The sequence below is a fragment of the Cladophialophora immunda genome, assembly GCF_000835495.1.
Source record: "Cladophialophora immunda strain CBS 83496 unplaced genomic scaffold supercont1.5, whole genome shotgun sequence".
In the NCBI taxonomy this organism is placed as follows: Eukaryota; Fungi; Ascomycota; class Eurotiomycetes; order Chaetothyriales; family Herpotrichiellaceae; genus Cladophialophora; species Cladophialophora immunda.
This window is the reverse complement of record NW_015622545.1, coordinates 2340508-2362384: the sequence shown is the minus strand read 5'-3', so window position 1 is coordinate 2362384 and position 21877 is coordinate 2340508. Positions and strand designations below refer to the sequence as shown.

Genomic DNA, 21877 nt, shown 5'->3' with positions numbered 1-21877 from the left:
GTAGCTAGCTGGCCAATCAGCAGCCTTGTAATTTTCCGCCGAAGCTCAAGCTAGCTCAGGAACATTGAACTTGCAACTCTTTCCACAACGTTGAAGGTCTTCGAAACTCTACGAGACAGCAACGACATCCTCCAGTCTCTAGAGTGGACTTGCACCCATCTAGGACTCCCTCTTACTAGCCAGCCGATCTATTCTATCTCACCCTCAGCTTCATTCCGAGACGTCACGATGGGGATCACCGATTTCTTCTCAGACCTTCTGAGCTCCGTCTCCTTCGTGCAGGAAGTTCAAGCCGAAGCTCCCGCTGACGACAACGAAGAGTCAAGTGACAGCAGCGAGGGAAGCAACGACGAAGAAGGTAGTGAGGATACAAAGGAAGGTGAAGAAGAAGGCGAAGACGGAGGCGAAGATGGAGGAGAAGAGGAGGAAGAAGAAGAGGAAGAGGAGGAAGAGGAACCCGTGGATCCTAAACCAAGGCTGGAAGAAGGTATGCCTTCGCTTGCTATTACACTTTTAAGAGCAGAGCTACTTCGCTATGTTCTGCGCAAGAAAAGCAGCAAAGATTAACAAACAAGCAGAATGTGCCCGATCCGCCCAATGCTCAGGATACAAGCATCACTTCGACGAATGCGTTGAACGTGTTACGCAACAGGAGGAGGATCCCGACCACAAGGGACCCAAGGAAAATTGTGTTGAAGAGTGTACGTATTGTTATGCCAGATCTCTACCCGTCTCTTCCGGACTTGTAAAGTCATCGCGACAGGACACAGCAGCTGACCACCACGGGAACAGTCTTCCACCTTCAACACTGCGCAACACAGTGCGCCGCGCCGAAGCTCTTCAAGCAGCTGAAATAGACCTCCTTCACGCTGCCGGCCGCGGAGATCGACCTAAAATGCACCCGACAAAGAGGAGTTGAGGGCAAGAGACGATAGCTCGCAAGCAAACTCACAGAACAAGGCCTCAAGTGGATAGAAAATTCTGCTGAAAGAGGAGGGTTAGATGCAGATGTCCCTGCTCACACGCATGCAACCCTCGGGACCTTCCAGTGTCGAAGTTCTGGTCGCCCAGTGCATCAACCTGTGCTCATACATAGTCATCACGCCTTGTATATACCTATTACTGCATCAAAGACCGAACACCCCATCCTCGTCTCAGTTTCGCAGGGTAATCCCCTTCTGCTCCTCTCTATGCCTCTCATTCTTCCGTCATCTTCCTGAGGCGTTTTCAGTACAGATGCAGGGTCCTGACGCCCAGTAGCGACTTCAGCTATCTTGGGCTTGGTTCGGTTCTTCCCCCAAGTAGCTCGCTCGTACTGTGCTATCCGAGCCGCATGTCTGGCGTGCACCGAGTATTAGTTGACGAGGCGAGCATGGCTGGCTGAACGGCGCCTCAGTTCTCAAGCCGGCGCCCAACCAATCCGGTCCGCCAGCTGCGCCCCCCGACTCCAGTCTTTTGTGGTGGACTCTTTTGCCAACCTCGAACGCTTTCCTAATTCGGAACGATTTGCTTGATCTCCTGCCAGCCAGCAAACCCTGATGTAGATGCTGGGTTGCCAGATGCTCTTGAAGGACCAATTACACGGAGCAGTGCTCGCTTAAACCCCGTCACACACTACATAGGAGAAGGTTTCTTAAGGAGCCCGCTTCCCTCTCGAGGCCAGTAGCTTCCAACGCAGTCTTCATAATATATCTCTTTCCTAGTATTCACTATCCAGCTGTCGTTCATTGCAAATCAGCCCTTCAGGAACGGACATCAATTGTCCATCTTTCCCGTTGTTTTTCTTGTATATTTCTCTTGATGTATACTTCCCGAACTCTCGTCTCAGATATCGGCGCTTCTCACACGGATCTGGGGTCCTGCCCCTGCAACGCCTGCTCATCATCCTCAATTCTGTCGACGTAGCCCTGCACGACCTCTTCTGGCGTACTGCGATCTGCCTCCCACCTCTTCCGTCTCACACGGCCCTGACGGCCGAACAACCCAAGACACAATGGAGCCGGCATCACCAAGACCGCCAACACCGCTTGGAAGATCAAAGCCCGTTTCATGTTCCTTGGTGGATCGGCATTCGGGCCATCCTTCAATGCGTTCATGATGACAATGAAGATTCCTCCCAGAAGCTGCCCGCCGCACCAGCAGAGACTGCTCCCCAACTCGGGGCCCACGGGATAATGGATCTCGACGAGGAACTCCAACGCCACGGGGACGAGGCCGAAGCTTGCGGCTCCGAGAAGGGCACAGACGACGAAGACGTACGCCAACGAACGGGACTGTGGCGCCCAGATGAGGATCACATAGCAGACCGCCAGCACCGGGATGGCGACCTTGACGTAGGCAAGATAAAACTTGTACTTGTCGATGATGGGGCTCGAGATGGCCGCGCAGACGAGTCCGACCACGATCAAGATCGCCCCCGCGATGCCCGCGTTGTCTTCGCTGAAGCCGTACGGCTCGAGGATCTGATTGAGCAGAGACGAAAAGCCGTTGAAGAATCCCACGTAGAAGATGAAGGGGAGGAAGAGCAGGTAGAACTCGGGCGAACGGGATAGGATGTGGAAATCCTCGCGCAAAGATGTGCGGTCGATGTGGTCCGCCCCAGAACCCGCCGAGGGCGGAGAGGGTGGTCTTGACGGGATGAAGAATGCCGGCACTGCCGCGACCGAGGAGATGATGGAGATATACAGGATCATGTTGGGGATCTCGTTTGGTTGGTCTGCCCAGAAAGGTGAGATGAGCTGGCCCAGCGCCGCACCAAAGGGGTTCGACAACGATGCCAACGCCGTGGCGGTGGTGCGGCCGCTGGGGCTGAACCAGAGGTTGGAATAGCTGGTGGGAGAAGACAGTACAAATGGTTGCGCAAAGCCAATGATCAGCTGTCCGACCATAACGCCGCCGAAGTTGTTTGCCCGGGTCGCGCCATATTTGACCCAGTTGCCAACCAGCACCAAGGAGGCGGCAATGATGATCGCGGTCTTCGTGCCATACCTGTGCAGGACGTAGAAGGTAGGTGGCGTGGTGACGCAGTACGCGAAGAGAAACGCAGTCGAGACCCAGTTGATGTTTGTCTCCGAGGTGTCGAAGTACTTGGCCGAAGTCTTTGAGACCGGGGCAAAGGCGATCCAGTCCCAGGAGACCACAATGTTCAGCAGGACTAGCTGGGCCAGGCCGAAGAAGCGTCGCTTATACACTTTGTATTCGACGGTTGAGGTTGTCGAGATCCGCGATAACGTCCGGTGGGATGGCTCGAGGGTTCGACGGCGGTCTTCCATCGAAGCGACTGGAGAGTCGAAATACGAGCTGCCCTCGCCGCTGGCTGCCTCTCGATGGGAGATGGTGGACTGCTCGACTTTGCCCATATTGACCTCTCAAATGTTCCACAATGCTGAACTGGTGGTTGCGACAAGCGGTATCCGAAGGGTCACGCGCCAGACTTTGCCGATAGGAGAAAGCCCCTGGAGGCTGTCGACAGAGCAATTGTGGAAGGTCAAAGGCGGGTGAACAGCCCTCATGCACAGTCGCAGCCTTCAATTATCAACATTCCCAGACAGCGACGACACATCTGACGGGCGTGGACTGTTATCATAGGGGAGACCGTGGAAGGTCGTTCGTTTGCTTACCGTGCATCGACCATTGCGTTGCAGATCGGACGTCCAAAGCAATTTGGGGATGCAACCTTGCCAAAGAAGGACCAGCGTCGGGGCCGTGCCGGATTATTGCCGGGCCGCACATTCAAGCATTGAGCGTGGGAGGTTGATTTGGACGAGGCTGACACGGCGAGGCTGGCTTGACGCAACGCATTTGCGGTGTCGTTCGTGCGGAATGCACGGGCAGAGACATGTATCCGCGCGAGAAGATGTGTGACACTATGGTCGTCTGCAAATTTCGAGTCTGAGAGATTGATGCAGTGCGGACGCATAATGCCTCGAACGCTGCCCTAGCAAGGATCCCGTAAGGCTGCAGATTACCACCTCTCTCTATCGAGTCTGGAGGCTGTTCGCAGACCAGGGCATGCAATACGAAGTACGGTGGAAGGATCTTAAGCACGCAAGTATGTGTTTGCTCGAGGAATGACCGCTTACTGGCGAACACGTCTGCCGGATCTACTCCAGGGTGTCCATCTCAAGTGGTTAACCTTCCCTAGGAGCATGCAAAAAGGGATGCACGAGTTCTCTGGAGACACCGTTCATTGTGAAAAGGGGAAGAATATCAATCTTGACGTGCCGTTCAGCGAGGAACAGAGACTCCCTGCTCCGTCCGTGAAGAAGCTGCCCTGAGGGCCGTGGGTACGCAATAATTGGCTTCGCTAGTTGCTTTTGGCGCCCTTAATTCACCGGGGCTCGTCCCTAACGTGCTCGCATTTATACGGGTATGGAGCCCCTAGAGCCCCAAGCAAACATTCCAAAGCACCCGCCAAGATCAACACACAAGCGGTCCTAATAGGCCAGGGTTGGCCCCCCGTGGCCCCGGTGGTCCCTCCAATACCAGCCGAGGCTGCCCAGCCCCAGCCTCATTGGCCTTACAGGAATGCAGGCGACCTTCTTACGTGTTGCCTTGCCCTCGCTGAGCGCCCATCTACCGGGACTCCCTGCCTAGTAACTGGGTCGCTACCCGCCTCACCAGACCTAATAGAGCCTCGAGGCCCTAGGCGATTTCCTGGACTTATGCGCCTCTTTTGATCCATTTCAGCTCAAGCCTCCAGCGGAGGTTATACCCCTGCTCCCCTGACTTCTGGCTCTCCCTGAGAAGACGACGAAAGTTCTGAGCGCGTGTTCTGTCCCGGCTGTGCAGAGCCTTTCTCCACGTTGGTCAAGCCGCCTGCCTCAGGACGTTTGCTGTTCTTGCCCTCGTTCTCCTCCCAGCTCCTCTTCCGGCCACACGCACCGACGATCCTTCGGCACCGCGTATAGTTAAACAACATGCTCAGCTATAAGCAGCGTTTCTCAGCGATATCTACCACTTCTCTCCCCTAGCATTGGTCCGTTTGGAAGGTATTTGGATATCTACGAAGAGGAGGGAGACTGGGACTAGGCCCAATAGAAAACCGGGACAATGCAGGCTATCAAGTACGGCCTGAGGGAATCCTCAGTCGACAGCGTCAACGATGGCCGTAGCCGCTATGTTCCCAGCTCGGTCTACAGTGGTGCAGGCCCCGTCGACGACTCGCCGGCACTTGCCCAGGGCCACAGTTTTATGTCCGGAGCACTGCGAGGCCCGTTCGAGGAACAGGAGAAACCCCCAGCCCGTTTTACGCAGGTATGTACAGTCGATCTGCTGAGCTGACTCGAGGTGCTGAGACCGGAGCCAGCCATCCCAGAACGCCCCGCGAAACTCAACACTTCTGAACATTAATGACCCCGTGGCGATGCATCTGTTGACCGAGACGGCGATCAGCGACAGCAGAGAATTCGAGGTGCTGTCATTTGAGGAGGTGGAGCAGCTGAAGAAAGAGAGGAGCTTCCTCAGAGGGAAAATTGAAACGACGAGGCGGAAGCTGGCGCTGGAGAGCAAACTGCGAGATGCTGCTCAGTCCCTGAATCGTCTATACTCAACCCGCGAATCCCCAGACGCGGCATCCTCACCAAAGAAATCGCGGCGCAGTTTACTGGGGAGTAGACATGGTGGTGGTAACGAGGTCGTGCATCGGGCAGACGACGAATACGCTGCAAGTATGAAAAAGGTGGAGGAATTCTCGCGCGAGCTGTTCCACCTGGAGAAAAGGCTTCAAGACATAGATCGCCGCATTCTGCAGCACACGGCCGGTATTCTGCAAATGACACACAGAGGCCTGAAGAAGAATATCCGCAGGAATGAACTGCCTCGCAGCCCAGAAAGCATGTCCAGTCAGCTTAACGGGCGAGGTTCTGCATTGGACGCCAGAGACGATTTTGATGAGCGCAGTCTCTACCAGGTCCCGGACTATGTCACCGACTTTGGACAGATTCCCCACGGCATAAACAAGGGCAAAGCTGGATCCCGACCTGTCGACGGTTTTGCGACCCGCCTGCATGAATTGAACCAACGTCTACATCTGATGATCACCCAAGCAAGTCTGCAAGAACATTTTGACCCACCACCCCAGCCTTCTGACGAGCACATGGCTGGAGGTGTTGATGCACAAATCCAAGCATACCTTGGCTACATGTCACAAGGATTGGACGCAATGGAAGCTGCGCAAGCTCGATCCAACGAAGCTGTTCAGCAATCGATCTTTGACACCGAAGAACAGCTTGAAGATGTCAACCTTCGACTACATGATATGTTGGCAAGAACAAACTCTGTCGGGCATAGCCCCGTGTTACCTCAAGATGAACCCCGTGGGAAGGATCTGCAGTCACAATTGGCCTTCTCTTCTTCTGTCATTGAGCGATTGAGCAAACGCGTTGAGACGCTCATCGAACAGAAGGATATCCTGACCCGCCAAATCCAACAGCAACGCGAACTCAACAGCAAGTCCGATGCTCAGCGGGATGCCAAGATCCATGAATTGGTTGCCGATTTAGAGGAGTCAAAGCGCTCTCAAACAGAAAGTGAGCAAGAAGCACAACATTCCCGCGATCAAATCAATTTGCTCATGGAGGAACTGGATCTCGCGAAGCAACAAAGTGTTCTATTGGAACATGAACGAGGCGCAGACGAGAGCAAAGCTCTCGAACTCGAACGAGCTGCCCGCAAAGAGGTGGAAGAAAAGTTTCTGGCCGAACTACAGGCCAAGCAAGAGGAGCATAGCCGACTGCAGTCCGAAATACAGCAGACTCGGAGGGACCTGGAATCGAAGTCCGCGGAAGCAGCAAGCCTAGCGGCAAGTCAGGCTCAGGCTCAGGCGGCACAGGAGGAAGTGGTCAACGATCTCCGCCAGCAGATGGACGCGCTGGGTAGTGCGAAAGCCGAAGCAGAGTCGGCACTCTCGAAACTCCGTGCAGAGATGCAAGAGCTCGAATCTGAAGTGGTGCGAGCGCAGACCGAGTTGACCGTGGTCAAGGCTGAGTTAGATGGTGCTTATGGGACACGTGCTCAGCGAGCGGCCGATGTGTCCATGAATCCTGCCATTCAGAAGGAAATTGACGAGTTGAACATGCGGAACAATGAGCTGGAAAGTCATGTGAGTAACCTGAGAAGGGAACACGAGGCCAAAGACACGTCAAGCGTCGAACTGCAGAACAAGGTCGCCGCTCTGCAGAGGGAGTTGAAAGAGACCATCGAAGAATACGAAGTCATGACGAGGCAGAGCATTGAAGACGAAAAAGAGCGGGAGCGGCTTGAGGAGAAAGTCGACGCGTTGCAGCAGCAATGCGAAGCCCTCGAGTCCCAGCTCAACGAAGAGAAGGTGAAGGGACTAGGGACGAAAGTTTCGTCGCCCACAGACACAACGTCCACAATGGTCTTGAAGAATGAATTCAAGAAGATGATGCGCGAGACCCGGGCAGAGAATCTCAAAGTCCTCAAGGTAAGATAAGCCTGGTTGCCGCGGCGGCAGCGCATGTGGACAGAGGCTAACAGTGGTTTTAGGCTGAGCAAGAAGAAAGACGCCGCTTAGAAGGCATCATCAAGAGCCTGAAGAAAGATCTTCAACAACGGCACTCTCAGAAGGAACCTCCCTCAACACCGATCGAAGCGGCGGACCCTCGCTAATGTTTTTCACGACCGTTATGAGCTATCGACGACCAACGCAGGCACCTGTTGATGGTCAACACTTTTGAAAACCTGGACCCGGTGTCGTCCTGGTCACGGCATTTGCACTTGTACTACGCATATTGGAACTTGGGAATCTGTATCAATAGAAGACACGAGCATTGGGAAGGGGTATGTGATGCATCTCTTCGGCAATATTTTGGACTTGGACAACCAGTGTTTGCGGTATACCTAGACAATAGGGCTTCAGGAAAAAAACTCTACATGGTAATGGATGGTCTGCGTCGCCAGCAACTGCTGTTTCAATCCTCTCCAGCCAGTTCCCTTGCATCGCAACTGCCTGCTTCAGCACCTCTCCTTCCAACATTCTCCTTGAGAACTGACACAACTCGGAAATCATCATCTGTGTTATATCTCTACCTTTCCAGACTGCCAAGGTCATCAGTCGCTTATGGTATACATTCTTTTTGCACACCCTGCCACAACAGATTCATTGACATACACCGCCCTAGGGTCACGGTAACCTTCTCAGATGGACGGTCTACGAGGCCTGCTGCGGTATTGAACCAGCTTTCGAAACGAAGTCATGGTTGGGGTATCTTCCCTGAGTCGCCCTCGAGGCATCTTTCCACCAAAGGCTGCAAAGGCTGTCCGCAGGATACAATCAGTGCCGTCATTGCGACATGAGCTGCCCTCGTCCGAGGAGTCTGTCCCAGAGGATTCGATATATAATGCTGAACCTGTCCGTTCGCGTGAAAATCTACCCTGGACAGCAGCGGTCGACTCGGTTGATGCGCAGGATCTTCCTACACCCTTGGATTTACCTTCCCCTGCGCGTATCCCTCTCAGCAGGCATTCCACATCGCACAGCAATTGGCCGACGCCGCAGCTGAACCCGATCGTTGAGCACAGAACGTCACTCAACTCGGTTCTTCCTGACCGGTCCACTTCGGCTCGCAAGAGCAAGCAGGCTTCTGTCGAGTTATACCGTCGTCGCTCTTTTTCAGTTAACGATCTCGACTGCGTCTTGAGGCAGGACACCATACTATGCAATTCTACAAATTCCACTTCCTCAGAAGAAAGCATACATAGAGCTGGTTGGTGTCCTTCGTTTCCCATCAAACCTCCTGTGTCACCACCAGCCAGGGTTTCGACACCGCCTGGGTTGCCACCATTCGGCACGGAGCAGGCAACATTCCTGCGGCTGGTACAGCAGCGGCCGACAGGCAGACCCTCATTCTGGAATCGCATTTGGAGGCGTACCTCGGATGGTAGCGATGAGCAAGCTCCGACGAGCCTCAACTCTGAAGGTTCTCCACGGATGTCAGCACAGAACCCATCTAGTGGTCCTTCAAATTCAGTCGAGCTCTTCGAACGAACTTTGGCTGCAATCGGCATGGCGACTATCGTCGAGCCTCCCCGCGCGACCTCCTCAGGTTCTCGAGCATCTCTGCCCCGTGGAGTCTACAAGACCAATATCCCTGGACCGCTCGCTCGGGCTGATGATGGTACACTGGTGAGAGGGAGGTTTGGACCACGCGCGAGTGGTCACGGTATCGGTTCCCGTAATCTCGAGTCACATCCTCTGGGTCGTTTGAGGGAGTCGAGCGCAATTCAGCAGGCGATGAGAGAGATCGACAAGGCATGCGAGAGGACCAATGTTGAAAACGCCCTGCTTCAGAGTGGTTCTGGAGTATCGCACACGGTACAAAGGGATGGTTGGGCCAGCGATGAAGCGCCCACTTCGCCCACGCAATTACATCCTAGGAGCGAAACGGAATTTTGTCCCCCCTTCACATCTCCGACTCTCAGAGGCAACTCCCTGTATCAACCTGGGATCGCTCATAATCCCGTGCGCACCGAACCTCCGATGTTTTCTCTGCTCAGCCTCGACAGTGCCACGGGCGGCCCGCGAAGTGCGAGTGTCATCGCGGTCCGTGAGACCGACTGGACGAGCGGCAAGAGGCGGAAGTTCAGGAACGCGTGGAGGCGTATGTGGTACGTGGTCAAAGACTGCTGGACTCGCTTTTGGCGCGCCCTTGGTCTGGACTGATGGGAGGTATTGGTGGCTGCCAGGCGGTGAGGGCACTGCGGCGGAGACGGCATGGATATCTATCAACGTGCATAGGATCGAATAGGAGGAGCATTCGTATACCGAACAGTTTCTCCGTTGTTTGCTGGCTTGTATGCCTTTGATGCGATTTTTTTTTTCTCTGGGAGCCCACCTCCTATGTGCCTCCGCATTGTCTGGTGTAAATCGCTTGAATGCTAGAGAGAAAAAAAGGATCCGACGAAAACATACTCGGTACATAGATGGACACGGGACGACTCGGGACCTTGGTTCGATACCGTGGCTGTGGCTGTAATTGACTGTGACCGCCAACTTGCAAGCACAGGGGGGTGTATACACCAGAGATCTCCCCCTTGTGGTAAAGTAGGGAATGTCGACCACATCCCTCCCTCATGTACCTTTCCCGTCGTCTTCCCCTCGTGGGTCTTATATTTATTTCATCTCCATCAACTCGTCCCTCCCCAGCAGTTTCGCCATGGGGTCGTCGGCGGCCATGCGATTGCGCTTGTACGACTCCAGCTCCTCCTCAGAGATGCCGGACTGCAGTTCTTGCAGGGTGCGCTTTTTGGTGCCGTGCTGCTGCTGCGGTGGCGGCGGCGGCACTGTCCGCTTTGTGCTCTCCGTGGCGGTCGTGTCGGCTTCGTCGAGCTCCTTCTTGCGCTCCTGGATGTCGTCCCCGTCTTGTTCGAGGCGGAGTCTCTGGCTTTCTTCGTCCTGGACGGCGGCCTCTGTTCTGCCTCCCTCGCGCACACTTGTTGTATCGCCGCCGCCGGCCTCGATCTGTAACAGCGACTCGCCCGTCCTCATTCCTTCGCTCGCTTCCCACGCCCGCCGTCCCTCTTCGCCCGTGCAGTAGCTGTTCTTCACCGTGGAGTGGCAGCACGCGTAGCCCCACTTGAAGTCCTTCCACCATGATCCCCACACGGACGTGTGGTTGTTCTGGAAGATGTCTTCGGGGTACTTGGAGCGCGCGACCGTGCGTTCGGCGCCCTTGATGTGTCCCGACTCGTCGTACTCGAGGTACCGCTCGTTGGCGACGATGTTGTGATGTTTGGCTCTTTTGGATGGGTGTTGCTGCTGCTGGTTGTCGCCGTTTTCTGTCAAGAGGTATTCGTCCCCGCCATATTTGTCTAGCAGAGCTTTCCGAGCGGCCGCCTTCTTCTCTGCTGCCTCTTGGGTTTGTTTCTTGCGCAGGATCTCGCCCTCGGTCGGGTTGGCTTGTAAATGTAGTTTCTTCGTCTGGGCCGAGTTCGCGTTGTTCTCCTGCGTCTCCCATGCGTAGCGTTGCGCCCGCTCGAATTCCGAGGCGTCGTCGTTCGAAGCCGCTGGTCGGATGAAACCTTCTTCTGCGTCGGCACCATCTGCCGCCTCGGCGGCGGACTTGTCCATGGAGCGCGTCTTCGGATCGTAGCGGGCGGAATCGAGATCGAGGTTTTTCAGGTAGTTTGCTGTGTCCTCCCGCAGGCGGAGCTGGCGCGTTGAGGTCGGCTGAGACCGGCCCATGTCTGTCTCTTCGCCGTACTGGGTGTCAGAGAGATCTGGGGTAGCGGAGCCGTTGGCGTCTTCCTTCAGTCCTGCAGCTGCGCGCTTGATGGCTTCCAGCTCCTCGTATTCCTTGACCACGGCACTGTACTCTCGACTATCGTACCCGTTCCAGCGGTCTCTTTTGGCGTCCCATCCTAGTTGGACGTCCTCGACAAGCTCGTCTGCTTGAATGTCTTTGCCAGTCCATCTCGCCCCCTGTTTCCTCGGCCGGCTGAGACATTCCTTTGTCTTGTGCGTCATGGCGCCGCAGTTCTCGCATGCGCCTTTGCGGAATTTCGTGGCCGCGGGGCCCTGTTTCTTGCCCCGGTCATACCATTTTGCCTTGTCGAGAGTGTCTTTCGGAGCAGATTGTAACCGCTGATGCTCGAGGTAGTCGGCGTCGGAATGTGTGGTCTCGGCCCAGAACGGACGCTTTGAGATGAAGGAGGGGATATATTCGTTGCGGGTCTGGTCTGGGCCAGGAGGTTTTTTGTTCTGCTGCGCCATCGGAGGTGGGTAAAACCGTGGACGCAGGAGGCGTAGTCGACGTGGAGTGGGAATCGAGTTTATTTGGGATGTGCTTGAAGTCAGTGCAGTGACAAAGTGGAAGCGGGACATGAGGCAAAAAGTCGCCGTGACAAGGCTGCATCACAGCCTCGGCCGAGATGGGTCCTAGTTAGAGGCGAGGCTGGCGAGACTAAGCGTCCATGCGCCTCGACACTGGCCGGTGCAACGCCCACCCTTGCCCCATCACAGTGTCCCTGATTTGCCTTTCACCTAAGGGGTACTGTGTATATTGCGGCCTGGAGCCACAATGGCTCTTTCAAGTTGCCTTATGAGAAGGTGAAAGGTTTCAAAAGCAGCGTCGCTGGATCAATGGGCATTGCATCCACGAAGATTTCACGCCTAGCAAGGCGAGCTTCCCATTTAAAAAGTCGACCGACCGAGTTAATAAAAGGAGAGACCAACCTGCTACAAGGCTTGTGTGAGATATTTGTATCATGCTAACTCTACTACAAAAGGGCAACCAAAGCGTGTTCTCAGCCTGGAACTGAGTAGAGATTCTCAGTTATGGTCATTTCTTTGCGTGAGAGACATGGCCTCCGACCTAGTGGTTCCGGAGGTGAAGCCTCCCCTTGGACGATTCGACAGAGGAAATGAGAGAACGAGATCGTCACTTGACATTTGTATCGCAGGTTCTCTTGGTGAAATATGCGAGTAACGGCTACCCGTTAGAAGAAATGTCACGTGCAAGCGCCACTCCGGGCGCATGTCAATACTGCCAACCCCCGCACCTTTGTAAACATACTTGACTAGGTACACATGTAGATACTTGTTTGCGGCAGGGTTCATTTCCCCCAATACCATACCTGTGAATGAGGGTCATTTTTGGATACGCCCACCGCCCTTCATAATGCTTAAGAACTTTCCCATCTACCACAGATTACGCGACAAGGCGCCGTCAACATGAGAAAGACGCGTCGATTACCTCATTACACACATGGACACCTTCCGAATCCGCCTCAACTGCGTGGACCACTACCAAGCGGTCCCAGTTGACGGGCTGGATCCTTTACTACCTCTCGGTGCCGGCATCCAGAATCCCAATGACAGGCCTCGACTCTCGGTCATTCGCGTTTTTGGCGCAACCCCAACGGGGCAAAAGGTGTTGATGCACATCCATGGGGCGCTTCAATATACCTATATCGAGTACAGCGGTAGTCTGGTCCCTGAAGACGTCGATGTGGCCATTCGCACGCTGCAGCTCTCGATCGATCACGCCTTGGCCGTGAGCTACCGCAAGAATATCTACGAAGGAAAACATCGATATGTTGCCCACATCTCCTTGGTCAAGGGCATTCCGTTCTATGGCTTCCACGTTGGATACAAGTTCTACCTCAAGATATATTTGCTGAATCCGCTGCACATGACGAGGCTGGCCGATCTGTTGCGTGAAGGAGCAGTTATGAAGAGAGTGTTGCAACCATACGAAAGTCACATGCAATACCTCGCGCAATGGATGTGCGACTACAATCTTTATGGGTGTGGCTATATCGACTGCCAGAAAGTCAAGTTTCGTGCGCCGGTCCCTAAATATGCCGACTTGACCAATCCAATGCACCAATGGCACGACCTTTCCATTCCCTTCGACGCCATTTTTGACGATGCCCAACTATCCAAGCAGAGCCACTGTGCACTCGAGGTGGACGTGCACGTCAAGGATATTCTGAACCGCAGAGACGTTCACGCTCGCACACTGCATCACGACTTCATTGAGCGCACTCACCCTATCCCGGCAGATGACAAGCTAGTGCAGAGCATGGCTGGGCTCTGGAAAGATGAGACTCGACGGCGAAAGATGCGAATGGGCCTCAAAGACCCGAATAGCAGTCCGTTCCCTCCAGAGGTTATGATATCCATGTCGGCAGATCCAAGAAATACCGCTGGTGGGGGGTGGATCCATGAACATGAATTTCGTCAGAAGGTTGCTGAGCTTGCAGCCGAAGAGCTGGACAAGAGTGACAAGCAGAAGATATCTTTCGACACTTTTGTGAAGCCCACATCCCTCGAGGGCTCTGTTCGCACAGCATTGGAGAGCATCGACGACTTGTATCCGGACAGAATCAGATTGCTCCGGCCGACAAATCCCAATGACAGTCTCAATGGCAACAACCCTGCACAAGAGGAGCACCGTCAGACTGTAATTGATCAATCTCGATTGGGGGCGTACGGAGATGGCTCAGGCTCCAGCATGGATGTAGTCGACTCCGAGGAAGGATCGTCTGATCGGTCACCACAAACAGAAGGTCAGAATGTCAATAATGCCAAAGCTGCCGACAGGCAAGTCTTGACACCTATCAGCTCCTCTGAATATGAACGATATGGCATTCGCCCTGCCGGTGACCCGGCACACTTTGATGAAGACGCATTTGAAGTAACACAGGAATATCTAAGCACTCATGCTGAAGTCACGAATGGCACCAAAAGGGCACGATTCGGAGAGACACCAACTTTCAAACCGAGAAAGAGGCAGAGGCACTTGGTTGATTGCGAGAACATTTTGCCTGACTTCGGGGATTGGGACTCGGAGGAGGAACCAGATTTCTCGAATGAGGATGACACGGTCGGTCCAGGCGCAGAACCAACAGAAGAAGAGATGCGAAACGTCCTCTTGCCCCAAGCTACCGTCGATCATGTTTCTCTCATGGGCCAACAACCCCGATCAAAGAATACGTTCGTAGATGGACCGACCTCTGCGAATCTCTCACAACAATCGACATTGTCTTTTCCAACGGTCAAAGATCCGACCGATCCTGCTACTATACTCCGATTGAGCCAGAAAAGCACTGCTTCTCAAAATAATTCGAAGGGCTCGACGACTGAGCCTCCAATATCTCCTGCGACGCTGAAGACTCCCGCAAAGTCTGCGTGTACTACCTCAGAACAAAAACAAATGCCTCCCACCATAGGCACAAGCATCAAGTCGTCTAAATTACTCGATTTCAGTCTCCGAGGTCTCCCAAAATGGCGAGAAGGGAACCGTTTGCAGTTGTATCAACCTCGCCCGCCAAGTTTCAAACAGGTTGAGTCGACTACGTGGCAGAGCGGTCTCCCGGATGTGATCTATCAAGAAGCATACTATAGCCGCGAGGAGGATGTCCCTAACCAGTCTAGAGAATATGCAGGTCGCGAGTTCAAGCTTGAGAGTGCAACGGTGCCGTATCTGCCCGATTTTGATGCCACTGGCACGTCCTTGGCAACATTTGGTCGGAAACCTCCATCCCTGCTAGATTCGGCGGCCGAAAAAGTTCGTGATAATCAGAGACGCAAACGCTGTACTATTTCTGAATGGGCCATAGCTGCGGCTCCCCCTCGAAAAGTTGATGTGCTCTCTTGGTTGGAAGAAGAAAACGACGCAAAACTCTCCGGAAAACAAGCTGGCAAAGTAAGAGCGCGAGGCAGGGAACTTTCACAAATCGATGGCCCAACGCAGAAGAACGAGTACGGCTTCAAGTATTCTCAGAAGCAGCCCAGTACCAGTGTGCAGCATGAGACGCAATATATGAACATGATGAGTATGGAGGTCCATATCAATACTCGAGGTTCTCTTGCACCAAACCCGGATGAGGATGCCATTGCTTGCATATTTTGGTGTGCCCAGACCGACGATGACGGTATTGACGCCGATACAAGCAAGAGTGGCCTCCATGTCGGAATTCTTGCTGTTGCTGGAGATTCGCAGACTGCCCAAAGGATTGCACGCAATGTCCCATACAAAGTTGAGGAAGAGTCCACCGAACTTGACGTTCTGACCAGATTTGTCGACATTGTGAGGTTGTACGATCCTGATGTTCTCACCGGTTACGAAGTGCACAATAGCTCGTGGGGATATCTCATTGAAAGAGCACGGATCAAGTACGACCTCAACTATTGTGATGAGCTGTCCAGAATGAAGTCTCAATCCCACGGTAGATTTGGCAAGGAAGACGACCGCTGGGGCTTCAACCACACCTCGACTGTTCGTGTCACCGGTCGACACACCATCAATATCTGGAGGGCCATGCGCGGCGAACTGAACCTGCTTGGCTATACTATGGAGAATGTCGTCTATCACTTGTTACATCAAAGAATACCGCATTATAGCTTTGCTGATTTGACGAGGTGGTACAGAAGCAAGAACCCTCGCGACCAGGCCAAAGTCATCGAGTACTTCACTTCGAGAGCACAGATCGATATTGAAATTCTTGAAGCCAACGAGCTGATCCCGAGAACAAGCGAACAGGCCCGTTTGTTGGGTGTTGACTGGTTCTCGGTCATATCGCGCGGGTCGCAATTCAAGGTAGAGTCCTTGATGTTTCGCATAGCAAAACCGGAGAACTTTATCCTAGTATCGCCCAGTCGCAGACAAGTGGGAGGTCAGAACGCGTTGGAGTGCTTACCACTGGTCATGGAGCCTCAAAGCGACTTCTACAGTAGCCCACTACTGGTACTCGACTTTCAGTCTCTTTACCCCAGCGTCATGATAGCCTACAACTATTGCTACTCAACTTTTCTCGGTCGAGTCGTTGGCTGGCGAGGTGCCAACAAAATGGGCTTTACAAATTATCGTCGGGAACCGAGGCTACTAGAACTCCTCAAGGATTATATCAACATCGCGCCAAATGGGATCATGTATGCAAAACCCGAGATCCGAAAGTCCCTGCTGGCAAAGATGCTGAGTGAGATTCTCGAGACCCGGGTCATGGTCAAGAGTGGGATGAAGGTGGACAAGGATGACAAGATGTTGCAGAGGCTGTTGAATAACAGACAACTTGCCCTGAAGCTTATTGCCAATGTCACTTACGGCTATACTTCTGCATCCTTTTCCGGTAGGATGCCCTGCTCTGAGATCGCGGACAGCATCGTACAGACCGGTCGAGAAACGCTCGAGAAAGCCATTGCTCTGATCCACTCGGTCGAGCGATGGGGTGCGGAAGTGGTCTATGGCGATACCGACAGTCTCTTCGTCTATCTCAAAGGTCGAACACGGGAGCAAGCCTTCAACATCGGTGAAGAGATTGCCGACACAATCACGAAGATGAATCCTCGACCGGTCAAGTTGAAGTTCGAGAAGGTCTATCATCCCTGTGTTTTGCTTGCGAAGAAAAGATATGTGGGGTTTAAGTACGAAAGTCGCCACCAGACTGTGCCAGACTTCGATGCCAAAGGGATCGAGACCGTCCGACGAGATGGCACTCCAGCCGAACAAAAGATTGAGGAAACTGCGTTGAAGTTGCTGTTTCGCACCGCCGACTTAAGTCAGGTCAAAGCATTTTTCCAGTCTCAATGTGCCAAAATCATGCAAGGCAGAATTTCGATTCAAGATTTCTGTTTCGCTAGAGAAGTCAAGCTCGGGACCTACAGTGACAAACAGCCCCCACCTCCTGGTGCACTCATCAGCGCTCGAAAAATGGTGGAGGATCCGAGACTGGAGCCTCAATATGGAGAACGAGTACCTTATGTGGTCGTCACGGGTGGACCGGGTGCAAGGTTGATTGATCGTTGCGTGGCGCCGGAGGTCTTGCTCAACGACGCGCACTCGGAGCTTGATGCGGAATATTACATTTCAAAGAATATCATCCCACCTCTTGAGCGGATCTTCAACCTTGTAGGGGCCAATGTCCGTCAATGGTACGACGAAATGCCGAAATACCAACGAATCAGGAGGGTGGACGCTGGGCTTGGTGCAGACGGGAAAATCGGTGCCAGGGCTCAAAAGACTCTGGAGTCATACATGAAATCGTCGACGTGTCTTGTCTGTCGTGAGCGACTGGACACTCCAGCCCCTCTGTGTGACAAGTGTGCTCGGCAATCTTCACAGACTATGCTTGCACTACGGTCGAGACTCATGAAAGCAGAGAGAAAAGCGGCACAACTGGCCAAGGTCTGCCGGTCCTGCTCGGGATTCGGATGGAATGAGGAAATACGGTGTGATAGCAAGGACTGTCCTGTCTTCTACTCACGGACTAGACAGAGGACTGCCCTTGCGAATGATGAAGCCCAGATTCTGCCTATCTTGGAAACTTTAGAGAAGGTGAATGATGGGGGAATAGAGTGGTGAGGTATTGCATTTACGAGGGGAGCGAGCATTGGTTCTTGGATAGCATAGCATGGTTTCAGGGGTTGGTTGGATACGCGGTAGGGGACAGGGACTGGTGCATGAGATACCCACTGGCTTATGAGGCGGCAACACAGGACAGAATATGTGAACATGTACATTATGGGACAATCGGGTCAGCACGAGCTGAATGATCACGCGGTTATTCCGTTTTCTTGAAGCATTGAAGTATTGCTGGTCCTTGTCGAGTAGTGCACACGTCCCAAGGAGCATAGGAACTGAATAGGGACTAGCGTCTTGGCACATTTCCCGCTCCGGCGCCGGTGGTTGACATGCCGCAACTTGGAAGCCATTTCTTGTCTCCCCATCGTCAGACTCGCCGTCCACCTTCACGACGACTTGCGCGCCATACCAGGCAAGAATGAGAAGGCGACACCACCTCGGGAACACCCCAGCTTGTAGATACGCTTGCCATCTGTCCAGTGCTCTTCTGCAATTGGCAACATGAGTTCTGCTCCAAGGCGGACAAATCTGGCATGCAACTACTGCCGCTACAGGTACACTGAGATCCTTCGAGGTTGCCAGACATTAACAGCCCGGCAGAAAACGACGATGTGATGGCAGTGTTCCAACCTGCAAAATGTGCCGAGACAGAGGCCTAGATTGCGTGTACCAAGACGGCCCATCCCCGAGGCAAGTTCTATGAATCACTGACTATCCGTTTGTGTCATTTCTACACGATGCTAAGCTGGCGCAGAACTGACAGGCGTGATCTATCTGATGCTCGAATAACCCGCTTAGATACAATTGAGGACGTGCTACGACAACACGCTATGATCATCAACTCCCTCCGTCCAAGTCCGCCACGGCCGTCCGTGACGTCCTCCTCCACGCCCACATTTGCTTATGAGGACATACCCGGCATGAGTACATCTCAGCCCCAGCAAGAAGTCCAGCAAGAAGATTCTGGACTCGGTGACCCTACAAACGCAGGGAATGGCCCACAGGACGATCCATCGGCACAAGCAGACCATCAAGTTCCTCCACTGACAATCCCTCTTGGTCACCAAACCAGCACAAGCAGCCTTCTTATGTTACCGCAAATGCGTACACTGGTGGGTGACTTCCCAGAGGAGTTTCTCTTCTTGGTCGAAGATAATCGACCGCAGTCGCTGTGGTTGCAACACATCAGTTCGAGACGAGGCGACATGGAGGAGGACTTTCTGCAGATTGACAGGTCATTTGCGGACACCTGGTTTGAACGATACTGGACACTGGTGCATCCGTATAGACCTCTCCTTGACCAGGAGGATATGTCCTCACAATATGAGAGGATAATGAACCAAGGGCTCCAGGAGGACTCATACTCTGCTCTCCTTTTGTGTCTGCTCGCACTGGGGGCTACTGCGTTGGATCCTATTGAACCCACCCCCGTCGGACACACCGGCGACGAGCTGATTAGAAAAGCACTTCGCATACTTTTCCCGTCCTGGGCTGTGACGTTCAGCGGAGACCTTGTTCTATCTCAGGCACTCGTTCTCTGCGCTCTTTACTTTTGCTACGTGGTGGAACCATTGATGGCCTGGAGGCTTACACATATGGCGTCAACAAGTGTCCAGCAAATGTAAGTTTGGCCGATGCCGTTTTATCCGATGCATGACACAAGTCTGACTGAGTTCCCTCAGGCGCAGAGGACATTTATCCCAGAGCACCAATGAAGGTGTCATTAGGGTCAGTTGGGCGTGCTTCCTGATCGAATGGTATGTTTGTTGATTGAAGTTATTGTTAAGAACCAGGCACTGATGAAAAATCTCAACTAGCAATATCCTGGCCGAGTTCCATCTACCTAGAAGTGGCATCGAGCCCCTGGTTGACAGGTTGCCTTTTCCGACATACAGTAAAGTCACCGCGTCAGAAAGCTTGTACTCATTGGCCGACATATCAGCAAGGTCCTTGCTTAATCGGATCCATCATACCGTGTACTTCACTGACAGCCTCTCCCTATACGCCGGTCGGTCTCAGAGCTCGTGTGGAATCCTCTCGTCTGACCCCGATGCGTCGTTGTTAAGAGTGTGCGAGGAACTCGACCGTCAGCTCGAAACATGGTACGAATCACTACCCGAGGCCATTAAACCGGATCTTTTCGGCAGGCCAAGGGGCAGTGACCCAACTTGTGTTCTGCGTCTGAGATATTGGTCTGCCAAACACAACATCTATCGACCATTTGTAGTCTACGTGACCTCACGTGCTGCAGAACGAGAGGGAAGCATACCGGCAATAGCTCTTGAGCGTTGCCAGATTTGCCTGTCTGCTAGCCGGATCTTTCTTCTGACTGCTGGTCATGTTCTGTCGCAGAGGTCCCCATACACTTTTAGTACAGCACAGTGGTAGGTTGCTTGCATGCTCATCTATGCGAAATCTATGGCTAAGTGATCTATTCAACGCAGCTGTGTAGGCTATGCGCTTATCATCGCGCTCGCTGCCCAGACTCCTGCACTGGCCGACTCCGTTGACGACGTTTCACAGCTGCTGGAGACGGCTGTTGGGCTTCTGAGACCATGGGCACTACCTGGATCGAGCATTGAATGCGGCCTTGAAATCGTAAGTTCCATACACAGAAAGCAGCGGCTGCGCAGGCTTCGAACGCGATGAGACTGCAATGGCCATCGGGATGTACGACGTGGAAAGGTTTGTACATCTGCTGAGTGCCATTTTTCCCGACTAACTAAAGTAAATAGTCCCTCATGGCTGTCACTCGGTTGCTAAAAATGAAGCATAGGTTTTTTACAATATTGAAGATTCAATGCAAGAGCGAGAGACTTGAAGTCAACATGAACAGCTGCATGCAGAGTGCAAGCCACTGACGGGCTGATGGAGATCATTATAAGATCGCCCCTTTTAAAGCACTCTCTCCACGCAACGTCCGACCTCAGTCTCTGTCCTTACTAGCCTCTGGCCGCCATAACCCTTTCAATAGCCACCTTAGCCTTTTCTTCGGCCCCGAGGAAAAATCTACAGGCATCTGCGAACCTTCTATTCAGCACCGCATTCTCTGCGATGAACTGGTCAAGCTTTTTCCCGCCATCCACCACGAAGTCTGTGTCCATCGTGGCTTGCACTCCATTCCAGTCGGGTCCGGAAAGCGGGTCCAGGGTCTCCAGTGTCTTCAGACGCTCCGCAACGGCGAATTCAGCATACGGATGCTTGGGCTTCTTGTTGAGCACCGGAGGAAGGGTGTCCAGTGTCTCCATGAGCTTCTTGAGATTGGGGCCCTGAACGGTGACATGTTGACAACCCAATTCGGCCATCGCAAGAACCTCGGTGATGTTGAAATGGCTGTGGCAAGCAGCAAGTGTCAGCAGCAGCTCTGCAGCAATCCGAGCAGCGCTCTCTGGCGCACGACTTACCTCGCAATGACCATAATCGGTTGCTCCTTTCCAGTCTGCCCATAAGCTTGGGCAAATGTCTTCAGTATGTGTATTACGCGGGCTGACATGGGATGCTAGAGGGACTGTCAGCTTGTTGCACCGATGTGACAACAAATGGGCAGAATGTACCTCGAGAGCTGGGTCTTTGACCTGTGGACGTAGCGTTGGATCAAAATGTGCTGCAATTTCTAGTATGAAGGTAAGTTTGGTATGTCGCTAGCGGATAGTTTGAAGACTGACCATTGTAGTATGGACTGATGAACAGGCAGTTTGACTGGCTGGCTGCGATGGCTTGCTCAAGAGAGAAGACAGCCGTCGCCAGCGTGCGAATGCCTTGCGCATTGAGCTCGAGAGCCGCCGAAGCCGCAGCTCCAGAAAATGGCACTTTGATTGCGAAACGATCTCTTGACACACCGGCTTTCTCAAACTCGTCGGCATATTCGTGGCATTGTTTGATTATGGCGGCACGGTCATTCACATGACGGAGGGAGGTCTGGACAAGGACACGACCAGACAAATATGGGACATTTCTGGCACAAAAGGTCACACCCTAAGATCTCCAAGCGCTCGTCAGAACTGAAAACATGCGCGCATTCACGAAATGACTAGAATATCACGTACCGC

General features: G+C 53.3%; 7 protein-coding genes across 7 annotated transcripts; 5 read left to right on the top strand and 2 right to left on the bottom strand.

Moving 5' to 3' along the window:
* Nucleotides 1-82: 82 nt before the first annotated feature.
* Nucleotides 83-1592, top strand: PV07_09019 (uncharacterized protein). The gene is made up of 3 exons (XM_016396243.1): nt 83-487; nt 579-701; nt 793-1592. The coding sequence occupies exons 1-3, from the start codon at nt 229-231 to the stop codon at nt 855-857; spliced, it is 447 nt and encodes a 148-aa protein (XP_016246099.1). The 5' UTR covers nt 83-228; the 3' UTR covers nt 858-1592.
* A 52-nt stretch (nt 1593-1644) lies between these two features.
* Nucleotides 1645-3622, bottom strand: PV07_09018 (uncharacterized protein). The gene has a single exon (XM_016396242.1). The coding sequence runs from the start codon at nt 3357-3359 to the stop codon at nt 1842-1844; it is 1518 nt and encodes a 505-aa protein (XP_016246098.1). The 5' UTR covers nt 3360-3622; the 3' UTR covers nt 1645-1841.
* Nucleotides 3623-5052: 1430 nt separating this feature from the next.
* On the top strand, nt 5053-7632 carry PV07_09017 (uncharacterized protein; the record flags this gene model as incomplete). The annotated part of the gene is made up of 3 exons (XM_016396241.1): nt 5053-5256; nt 5309-7447; nt 7510-7632. 3 exons carry the CDS (start codon nt 5053-5055, stop codon nt 7630-7632), a joined length of 2466 nt encoding a protein of 821 aa, XP_016246097.1.
* A 336-nt stretch (nt 7633-7968) lies between these two features.
* PV07_09015 (uncharacterized protein) lies at nt 7969-11809 on the bottom strand. The gene has a single exon (XM_016396239.1). It carries the CDS (start codon nt 11732-11734, stop codon nt 10136-10138), a length of 1599 nt encoding a protein of 532 aa, XP_016246095.1. The 5' UTR covers nt 11735-11809; the 3' UTR covers nt 7969-10135.
* Nucleotides 8219-9685, top strand: PV07_09016 (uncharacterized protein; the record flags this gene model as incomplete). The annotated part of the gene is made up of 1 exon (XM_016396240.1): nt 8219-9685. The coding sequence occupies one exon, from the start codon at nt 8219-8221 to the stop codon at nt 9683-9685; it is 1467 nt and encodes a 488-aa protein (XP_016246096.1).
* Nucleotides 11810-12562: 753 nt separating the features above from the next.
* Nucleotides 12563-18022, top strand: PV07_09014 (uncharacterized protein). The gene has a single exon (XM_016396238.1). It carries the CDS (start codon nt 12729-12731, stop codon nt 17826-17828), a length of 5100 nt encoding a protein of 1699 aa, XP_016246094.1. The 5' UTR covers nt 12563-12728; the 3' UTR covers nt 17829-18022.
* Nucleotides 18023-18212: 190 nt separating this feature from the next.
* On the top strand, nt 18213-21358 carry PV07_09013 (uncharacterized protein). The gene is made up of 7 exons (XM_016396237.1): nt 18213-18382; nt 18429-18518; nt 18583-19449; nt 19511-19585; nt 19646-20212; nt 20273-20426; nt 20564-21358. Exons 1-7 carry the CDS (start codon nt 18330-18332, stop codon nt 20687-20689), a joined length of 1932 nt encoding a protein of 643 aa, XP_016246093.1. The 5' UTR covers nt 18213-18329; the 3' UTR covers nt 20690-21358.
* Nucleotides 21359-21877: the final 519 nt, after the last annotated feature.